This window comes from Odontomachus brunneus, unplaced genomic scaffold (assembly GCF_010583005.1).
Source record: "Odontomachus brunneus isolate Ranch 3 - 2012 unplaced genomic scaffold, Obru_v1 Obru_scaffold_128, whole genome shotgun sequence".
Taxonomy (NCBI): Eukaryota; Metazoa; Arthropoda; class Insecta; order Hymenoptera; family Formicidae; genus Odontomachus; species Odontomachus brunneus.
Window position 1 is genome coordinate 191,998 of NW_022639578.1, and position 11,041 is coordinate 203,038.

General features: G+C 44.2%; 1 protein-coding gene across 2 annotated transcripts in view; it reads right to left on the reverse strand.

Annotated features, from left to right (window-relative positions):
- Positions 1–539: 539 nt before the first annotated feature.
- LOC116849941 (GAS2-like protein pickled eggs) overlaps positions 540–11,041 on the reverse strand; it is a 91,297-nt gene continuing 80,795 nt past the window's right edge. For both annotated transcript variants that reach the window (XM_032827630.1, XM_032827628.1), the window contains exon 8: positions 540–6,658. In XM_032827630.1, the coding sequence (XP_032683521.1) occupies positions 5,742–6,658 (917 nt within the window). In that variant the 3' untranslated portion in view covers positions 540–5,741. The remainder of the gene's footprint in view (positions 6,659–11,041) is intronic.

Below are 11,041 nucleotides of genomic sequence, written 5' to 3' on the forward strand. Positions count from 1 at the left end.
CACCTCAATATCTTTTATGGTTCTTGAGTTATGAGAGAACACAAATAAACAAACAAATTTATATACATATAGAACTGAAGACTTTCTCCTTTAAATCGATTAAAAATGTGACACTTAAAAATATATCAACGAAGTGTCGTGCCTGTTTTTCCGAGGCGCGCAGTGTTAGAAGGATGCAATGCAGAAGGAATGAGCAACGATTTAAAGTTATTTCATACTCTTTTTAGAGCTTTCAAGATTTTTCAGATTTAGAGTCGAAAAACCATGAAAATAACGTACCAAATAACACATACAAGAATAAATAAATAAATTACTGAAAATTTTATCTCAATATCTTTTATGATTCTTGAGCTACGAGAGAACGTAAATAAACAAACAAATTTACATACATATAGAACTGAGGACTTTCTTCTTTAAATCGGTTAAAAATGTGACACTTAAAAATATATCAACAAAGTGTCGTGCCTGCTTTTCCGAGGCGCGCAGCGTTAGACCAGAAGGATGCAACGCAGAAGGAACAAACAACGAGGACCGCTGGCTTCTCTGTTAAGGCTTTTTATTAATCTTTTTATAGAGTTTTTTTTGGTCAATTTACAACTGTTCGTAGATAAAATGATAACGTAACATAGGTAACGTTGCGTATAATAATCGTAGCAATTAATATTCGTTATTCTCCTGACAATAATAATAGCAATCGTAATTGTAATAATAATAATGATAATCGTAATAGAGCGACAGTTACAATGATTGCAATCATAGTTATTAATATTGGTAATCACCGACGTATTGTTCGTTAACATCAACGCACAACCCCCGCGATCGGTTCGGGGGTTGCAGAAGAAGCTTAGGCCTAAGGATTAGCCGCTCAACGCCGAGAAAGTCGCGCAACGTAACGGGAGAAGCGATCTTTCGTCTCTCCTATTTCGCTGCTCTCTCGTTGTTACGACGCGCTGTCGAGCCGAGCAGCTCGGACAATCTCGTGCCGGATTACATCGAATATCGATACGCACGAGTACTCGAGATTTCGCTGTCCCGTCGACATCACTCTGTGATCACTCTCTATGCGTATCGCACAACGAATACATACTTATACGTACACTTTTTTCCATACGTATGTTCGTTTCTCACTTGATGAAAATTGGATATCGATCAGAAGAGCCGCTCCGACGGGAAACGATTTGGCAGTACGTATTTATACTGAGACACAAGTGCCTTGATGCTTGCGACTGCGAGATACTGCGTAATGAAAAATAATTGCAAGGTCGGCAAGAGGAATTTCTCAATTTAATGCTGCTACAGTGATGATAACTTTATACGCGCACTTAACTACTGCCACTTCTTGTCAGGATGACAAGGAAAGATTGTTGCCGCCGGAAATGATTATGATTTTAGTGAGCTTTTTTCTCTCTCAGTGCGGTTTCGCGCGACGGGAATATCTCGAGCACTCGGCCGATTGATTCTCGCTGAGAATGGTGTTCGGTGATTCGGTATATCTGGACATACACTTAACCCTTCAGTGACAGACACTCGACACATTGTTCCACCTCCGCGAAAGAAAAAAGAAGAACAAATGAGAGGAGCCTTCGTTCCTTTTGGGCACCTACGCGCCGCAAGCGTCATTCTTTCTTCCGCATGTAATGAGCGATAAAGATGGAATGACGCTCGCAGCGCGCGAGCGTCCAAGAGGAACGCAACCTTGTGACGCGCGAACGCTCGCGTAACAAATGAGATCCGGGCAAAGACAAAAATTTTGCCGCGTCTTTCTGCAACTGTGCTACCGTCGGTTTCATTCGCGCGACTCGGGACGCTTGGCCGAGAAGAGTAGTGTGTGTTTCCCGAAAGTGTTCTCCGCACAGACTACGCTAAAATTATTATTATCAACGACGCGAGAATCTCGAATAGAAAAATACACATTTCGTCGAAAGCTAACTATAGGCGCAACAAATAACCCGTGTTAATCATTTGCCGAAGGGTTAAGTCAACTTAGCTTAAACTTAAGCGTCTATTTTTACACGGTAAAAACGAGGATATGCGTACTAACAACGTATTCGTCATCATATGTACAGAAGATATAAAACGCTCTGTCCGCGCAGCACCGAACTCCAGTCGCAGAGGTTATGTTGGGAGAGGAGGGGAGGGCAAACTCCGCCGTGTTTTCCCGACCCTTCACCCGTTCGCATCGTGTGTGTTCATCACTCGTGAACATTTCGTCGCGAAGCCTTCCGAAGCGAACTAATAGTAGCACACCGTGAACGTCGTTGTCTACAGAGAGAAAGACTAGAGATCAATTTAATTGTTACAATTTAAGCCGAGGTGCGAAAAGATTCGTTCGCATTGAAAACCAGAGATGTACTTACAGGCGACTTTTGCTCGCGTGCGCGCGTGTGTATGTGTGCGGAAGAGTTGTCAAAATCGTCGACCTTTCCTAAACTGTACCTCATCAAATGTGCCTGATTTTTCCGTTTGTAGCACAAGATAAGACATAATCTGAAGGTATTTCATTTATTTTTATTGCTCTTCCATTTATCTCCCACTTTTTACTGTTAGACGTCGTTTATATTACATATCCAGTAAGCAAATTGATAGTACGTAATTGATAGTAAAATTTACGCGAGTTTGGCTATCTGGGGAGTCTGTAACGATCTGTAGATTCGTAGCAGTAATCAAATAAATCCTGCTGCGCGACAAGAGATTTGCGCGGTTTCTGTTCCCGATCTGCTCGCATTGCCTGTCAACAGACTCTGATGACAAAACACGAGTTGAGTGAACACAGATGGCTATGGTTTTGATATGGAATTCTGATCAAATTTGCTGCCACTCTGCTATCAATTTGCTTACTGAGTCTACTCGGTTTCTGTCACACTTTTGGCAGCAGTTTGCTAACATAATTAGATATAAATCCTATATTGGATTTGCTGCCTTCTCGCCATCAAAAATTTGCAGCATGCTCTGTTTGGAATCTGTTTACGCAGGTTTGATATCTGGGGTAGTAATATAGAGATTGATGAGGTACGATTTCAGCAACTCTCCCCTATACACATGTGTGTGTGTGTTTTCTTGTGTATTTGCGTGTAAATGCACGCGTGAATCCGTGTGTGCACGTATAGAAAACACGACGATGACGTTATACGCGCGACAAACGCAGGAAATCGCTCGAGTTTCGAGTAAGGCGAGGGGTGGCCGCGTGTGTCGCGGCTAAGAACCCCCGTCGACGGGGAGACTGACCCTCGATCTTCACTTATTTCCCACATCGGTCGACGTATAACGCGAGTCTAACGCGAAAGATCGGAGAGGATCTCCCTAAGAGCTACGACGGAAACGAACGGAGAAAGGACTGACCGACCGTATAGTATCGTATCGAATTTGTCGGAAACGCGCCCTACTACTATCGCGCGTGCACATGCACGGGACCGACGTCCACACTACCGCGATACTAAAAAATACCCCTTTTCCGCAAAATAAATCCCTCTCTCTTTCTCTCTCTCTTTCCGTCTCTTAATCCGTTACTAAGACACTTGGTACAAAACGGCGCTACGCTTGCGTTTGGTATAAAAAACAGTTAAATGTTGGAATGGCATTTGTTCGACGACGACGCGTCGCTATCAGGGCTTCGATATTTTTTTCGGATCTGACATTATCCGGATACTTGATTGATCGGGTAGTACACATCAATGCTGATGCCTGAATTCAGGTTATCCGGGGATTCGGATTTTCGACAGACGTAGAATAGATTGCGTAGGAGGGAAAGAAAAGACGACAAGATGTTTTTCCCTTGTCTAATTGTTTAGCTGGTAGTGAAAACCAGGGAGAAGAAATGATTCATGCATCCTCTGTTTCTTTCGCTGTATTTCATTCTCTCTTTTGTTGCTCCTACATCGTTCTCTCTTAAGCCTGATCTACAATATGTTCTTTGCTTCCTGCTTCTTTCTCTTTATCTCTTTTTTACTCAAACCTTAAGCTTTAAGCCAGAAAAAGACAGAAAATAAGAAACAGAACGCAAAGAGCATATATTGTAGATCAGGCTTTAGGGTATTGTGTGACAGAGAAAGCATTTAATTTAGCATATCTCTGTCTTTCAATCTTGCCATCAGCCGTCCTGCAAGAGCGTGCAGTCTATTCTACAAGTCTATGAGATTTCCCAAGATGCCCTAACAGTTGAAATATCGACTTTGGTCCTAAATTCGCAGGGGAATCGATAGACACGTTCGCAGCAACCTGCTTGTCGGAAATTGGAAAGTCAATAAATCGATATTTCTTAACTGCAATTTGACAACTTAAAACAATTGTGCCTATTTGCGTATTTAAATAATAATTTCGAATATAATTTTGTTATTAAATCGATCAATCTTTTGATTTAATGACTTTTTCTCTAATTCGAATCCAAATTCGATTCTGAATTCAGATTTCTTCTTATGACCTGAACTTGGATCTGAATAATGTGGTTTTGAGAGTTTTCGGATTAGAACCGATCTCGGACATCCGGATAGTCAGATATCCGAATACTTGAGAGCCCTAGTCACTATCTACATAATGCAGTCTGTTTCAGGTTTAAGGACGAGGGGAGGGGAACTATGGGGTAAGGGGTGGGGGTTTGATTTTTCATACGGAGGATCCAAGCGGGATCCTCTCGCGTGTTCGACCTTCGACGTCCCTTTCTCCTTCGATCGATCGGTTTCGAGTCGTTTCCTACTATCGTCTCTCTTACCTGACCTGTCCTCATCCTTCTCATTCTCCTACTTCACTCCATGCCTCCTCTCGTCGTGGCGAGAAGTCGTAACGCGTAAATAAATCGTCTTTGATATATATACAACTGATAAACTATATAAATAAATAAATCGATAGGTGTTGCCGATCGACAATGATAAGACCGATCGGTGTATCCGATCGCGGCGGGTCTCCGTTCGACAACGTCGAATCCGCCGCGAAATTCCGATCGCGTCGATCGCACGAGACGTATGCGCGGCGGCGCTTACAGTCGCCCGCCATCGTCTCGGACCAATCGGCGAGAGCTGGGGTGCAATTAACCGACTGGAAGTAAATCGATTGGGAAGCCATTAACGCAAGACTCGCCGCGGCTAATTGCCCACCTTTGATTCCGCATTAATCAATTGAAAATCTTGTCCACGAGACGAGTTTCCTACTTCGCCGCTTACCTCTTTCTCTCTCTTTCTACCTCTCTCACTCTTGCCGTTCACTCTCCCTTTCTGCCGCTCTTCGCTTCGCAGGCAATCCGTCCGTTTTCTCGCAAATGTCGTCTCGTTCTTCAGCACCATCCAAGCACCACCCCGATACGTGATTACTAAGAGCTACTAACTGATTGACCCCGTACCGTTAAGGCCCGTTAAGTTACCTCCGGCCCGATCGGACGTTCCCCACCCGCGAGATCGTGGTAGACGTCGAAGGCGCGGCCGAGGAGCGCAGATAGAGAGCGGATTACTCGAACTCTCTGCGATCCCCGCGTCTCCTGAGAGATGAGACACTCGACCCTGCTCCCAATTTAGACTCCAGCTCTCCACTGCTGTCGTCGTCGTCGTCGTCGCCGTCGCCACGTCGGAACGTCCGACCTTACCCATCAAATCGCCCATCAAGAGCCAAGCGACGCGAGAGACGCAATTACTCGCTCGCGCGCCTGGATCCCTCCACTATCGACCTGAGCCGAAACCTAATCTAACACGCGAAGGCTACCGGCCTACACACCGCGATCCTTGCTGGAACTCGACCAAAGGAGGGAGAAGCCACTCTCAGACGCTGTCGGACGCCACGGACATCGGTCTCTTGTAGGACACCGGCGCCGGTATCCTCGAGTAACCTCCTCTCTCGGACACTGGCTTTGGGTCTTTTCTGGGATTCGTCGTTACCGGACTATCCTGCGGCAGAGTAGCCGTCCCGTTACTGTCCACCCACGCCTTGGTGAGCGCCATGTTCGCGGCACCGTCGTTTAAACCGGTCTTCTGGTAGGTCTTCAAGAGATCCTGCAGTTTCCGCACCATCTCGCGGTCGTCTTGCAGGTGGCCCACCTTTTGCAGGATTTGCTCCAAGAGCGGATTCGCCACCTTGGTGGGTGACGACTGCAAGGATCCCGTGGCGGAAGCTCGAATTCTCCTGCCGTTCTTGTCGTATTGGGCACCGCCGTTCGAGTTTGGCCTGGGTAGACTTTGCCGAGCTGGGCTCTTCCTGGAGAAACTCGATGTCGTGGCGCAAGCAGTTGACGTAGCTTGAGGACTCATGAAAGTATCCGATTGGATACTGGGCCTCTTTTTAGTCTGACGGCCGTTCCACGTGTTACTGCCGCTAAGTGGCGATTTGCAAGACTTGGGTATCGGCGAAGACGCCTTGTTGACGCTTCCAGTCACCGTGGGTGGTTTTCGTAGGCTCCCGCAGTTGCGAGAAGCGAGACTGTACCCCGCTCGGTTCAATGGGCTACCCTCGGGACTGGAATTGCTGTCTCTGGGTGTTCTGCTGCCGGATGATGCCTTGGATAGGTTACTGATAGAACCGGCTCGGGGTGTCTTTTCACCCGACGAGAACGTTTCATTTCTCGGCAGCGGATAGTTTCGTACAGGACTCGAGGACCGAAGTCGGATCTTGCGCAGTCCGGTCTCGATACTGTCGGTGTCCACGCAGGATCTCTCTTCGGACTCCGCTTTTGGAGGTTGCTCTGTAACAGAGAAAGCAAAGACGCGCGTTTACGCTTGATCTGACGGGACAAGTGCTGCCGACTGCAAATATTTAAATTCCTGAAATTTTGCAAAGAGAAAACATATTTGAGCCTAATAACATTAGACTACTTTTTCTGGCTGAGATACATTTCTAGAGGTGACAGCTTCAAATAAAATTGTATTTTATATTTTTATATTTTATATTTTTATTCAATTTTCAAAAAGAAAAATTCTCAATTCAACCTGCACGTATATGTACGCAATTATCTTGACAATCACTGGAACGATCTTTATGAAACCTTAAACAAATGAATCTAGACATTCAGGAGAAGATTCAGGCAAACCTAGGTCATGGATTCTCAAATTTCGGCTCGTTAACAAATGCCGGTCCGCTAATACCTTGTGATCCATCGGACCAATCTTCGTAAAACTTTCAGTAAACAAACCTAGACATTCAGCAGAAGGTTTCAGATAAGACGGTTTATTTCTTATCAAGTTTTTATTTATTATTTATTGTAATTTTTAAAACCACATAACATTGAAAGATACTAAATAAATAAAAAAATTCCACGACACTATGTATGTGTGAGAAGAAATTTATAAAAAAATTTTTTTAAATTTACTTCCACCATTCCTTATTTTTAAAGTTATTCTCTATTACTGTTTATATGTGGTCCTTTCTGCAAAGATTCACACTTTTCAGAATATGTAAATTGCTAAATCTCCGTGAAAGCGACTGGTATAATTAATTAGGCATTTATACTTGTTTGTCCGTCTGGAGTCCGAAATCGCCAATAAATCAGGTAATGAAAATTGTCGTTATATCATTACTTCTGCAATATTTAAATTATTATCATAAGTATATCGCTACCGGGGTCGCCAATTCGCGTCTTTTGCTAGAATTGATTATCTCGCTGAAGCTTATTAATTATTCACAACCAGACGTCTCCCTCCCCTCCCCTCCCCCCAGTATCTCGACAGAAAAAAAGTCATAGGGCGGCTCCGTTTATATAATTTCTCACGGCTAGAAAGCACGCTGATTACATAAACGATCGTTGCACGATCATTTCCGCGCGGCGGACGGTCCATTAACGCACCCCGTTGTCACGGGAATCCACATCTTCGACGAATATTCGCGCGTAGCGATTAGCGTTTTCGTGGTCAAGCGCTAAAATTTTGTCGCACACCTTTGTCAAGGTGTCAGCTTTCACGTACGCGTGTCAGTCGGCTGCCCGAGTAAAGAAAAATCAACGATACAACGCCGAATCAGTCCCGCCGGCGCTTAGCATATTTAGCGTAGGCGAGGAGGTGAAGGAACGCGGGTCGCGATGTAATCGAGGACTGTTTGTGGGTCTTGTCGATTTACATCGGACACGACGCACCTGCGACGCCAGGCGGTCCCAGAGACGAACTCCTCTGCCGGGACTTCTGTATTCGGCGACCCAAGTCGCGTGAGCTCTTACCGATGAATATTCTCCTTGTCCCTCTCCTCCTTGCTGCCTCGCTCTCTTTCTTATTGCTGTTTTTTATGTAACATACACGCTCGAATTTTTCTACGTAATTTTTATGTAACCCAAGTCAATTTCGTTATGTAAAATTCGCACGAATGCTACTGCTATGCCCACCGATCTTGCACACTAATTAATGTCGCGTCGCATAATAATTATCGATCGTATATTGTGTATTTATTGCGCGTCCGTCGCTCGTATCGTCATGTTATTCGACCGTACGACATTATCCGGCCAATTAAACGTGAGATTTTGGTTGACGAGCAGCACAAAAGAGGGCGAAATGTTTATTTCTCCTTCTCGAATTTGTGTCACAATATTCCGCTGTATAAAAGAAATATATGCATTATGTTGCTAAAAACGGTGATTACTCGGTTCACTTTTCTCCTTTCAACTGATGGTTACCTCCAACAAAGAGTATTTTCTTAATAGTATAGTTTTAAAATATATACTTAAAATAATCTTGAAATATGTAATATAATCTTAAAATATGACTCCATAATATCACAAATTTTAGAAAAGCTCATTATCACGTAGTATTATCACGTAGTAATCAATCAGAAGAATGTATTCTCTTCACTACAATATTACAAGATTCCATCAAAGGAAAAGTAGGTTAGACTCTATGTAGTAGGCGGACCGAATTTTTTTCTCAATTGAACATTTTGATTGAAATGCTGAACTTATTGGGATTCAGGATGTATTTTGAATAAATTTGATGACCTTATGATAGATTTGCGGACATGTAAACTTATGCAATACTCGAGACAAGTGTCACCGACTTGACTTGTATTGTGTATTTTTCTGTGTGTAGAAAGTCGCGATGGAAACGTCGACTTTTATGTTTCTCCGGCCACCTGATGTCACCGCGCAGCGGTGTGTCGTCCCACATTACGTCTCTTCGCGCATTTCGTACGCACCCACGTCTAAAGCTCGCGAGAGAAAGTCCATTCTCTGTGGAGTTCGAGAGGAGGAGAAATTAGATTTTTAAATTCACGCATCGCGAGAGAGGCCACGCGCGCGCGTGCGCGAGAACGTCCGGCGGGACTCGAGTTCGTCGGGAGGGGGTGGGAGGAGGACGCGAACGTAAATAAGAAAACGATACTCGTCGGACCCTCCTCAACCGCGGCTCGGATGAAAAAAAATTGACACCTCGAAATACCGGCTGGGCCGATCAAACGTTGAATCCCGACCCTCGTCAGAGACTCTCGGAGAGTCGATCGCGCGCGCTCGATAACGCGTTGCACTTTTTAATTCCGGTCGCGACGCGGAGCGCAAAAACGTCGCATAAATATTAACGCGTCCGGTTATAGAGATCGCTGTGAGTTACAACGTTTTTGTACACGCGTCTGCGCGCGCACGCGTATGTGTGTGTGCGGGCGCGCGCGCGAACGTGTGTGTCGCGTAATTAAAATCCGGGGATCGAAAATCTATTTCGAGATCTCGTCCTAGTAACAACACGTCGCCCCGTCAAACCGGATCCGTTTCAGCCTTCATCGATCTAACGAGTCCTTGGAACTTGTTATTAAAATTACGCAAATGAATTACGAATTGAATCCGCGCGCGCGCGCGGGGAACCTGCGTCGACGTGCTCGCTAAGTGCAGCTGATCCGCTCGATATCGCGCTATCATATGAGGCGTTCGTAACGTAAGAGAGATAAATGCATAATTTATGAAGCTCGGTTTGGAGCGTAAAGCCATATTTGCGAAGTGAATGTCGAGAATTACGGATTTCCTTCGCTCACACCGCGGACTACTCGTATTATGCGTCTTTAGATCACTGAGATCCTTTTGTTTCTGAGTGTCTGTAGATCTTTTGTTTTCGCACAAGATTTTTAAGATTTTTTTATCTCTGAACAGAACTCTTAATTGATGAAGCTAGAAAAGAGAAAACACAGTCGAAATTTTTGCGTGCCATTTTCGAATAAAAAGTTGCTTATATGAAAGAACACTTTAGATCACTTTGGTATACATATAAAATGCTCCGAAAACTATCCTGTTCCCTTGACAGTCAATAAAGAATCGTGAAATCAACGTGACATGCAACCTTCCTCTTTAACCTACTTTTTCTCGTGATTTTGTCACGTTAATTTTGCGGCTATTTATTGACTGTCAAGGGGAAAATTAATCTTTCTTGTCTCTAGCATCACGATCCAACACGGCAAATGTACCTAGGAGTTCTCTATAATTAATGCAAAAATATTGATGGATAAAATTGGACACAGAATAAAATATAAATGTAATTGGGATTGGAATCTCTTCTATTATTCTTTTAACATGTTCCGTTTCAAAAATAATTAAAGAATCACAAAAGAGTTTTTAAACCACGATAGACAGAAACGGCGATAACAGGAAGCTCTAAAGGAGCCAAGATACATCATATATTCTAATGTTAAAATAACAAAAGCTGAGAGAAAGAGAAAAAGAGAGGTATCCGTCTCGTCTGAGAAGACAACGAAAATATCAAAAGCTGCTTCCGCACGCTACATATAATGAACAGTCAACGAGGAAAATTAGCTGTGCCGTTCTTATCGCAGGAACTACCGCGTTACACGTTGAATGTCGCCAAATAATGACAGCGCGCTCGTTTGTTTCGCGAGCACTGGAACGAATCCAGCGAATCGCCAAGCTCATTTTGTCTCCCGGCTCAAGAAAAACCGCGTTTCCTTGCCAAACCCAATTTTCCTCGGCGGTACTTCACGTGCGACGTGACAGACGAGCGTAAAGTTGGGAGATTAATTGCTCACGAGACAATCTCTGGTCTCTATCAATTAAGTTACTGAGTTACAAGTAGGACTGTCACTCTTTTTGTACGTCATAGTAGCTTTTTTCATCGTCATCAGGCGCCGTTATCACCCTCCCCCCCCCCCCCCC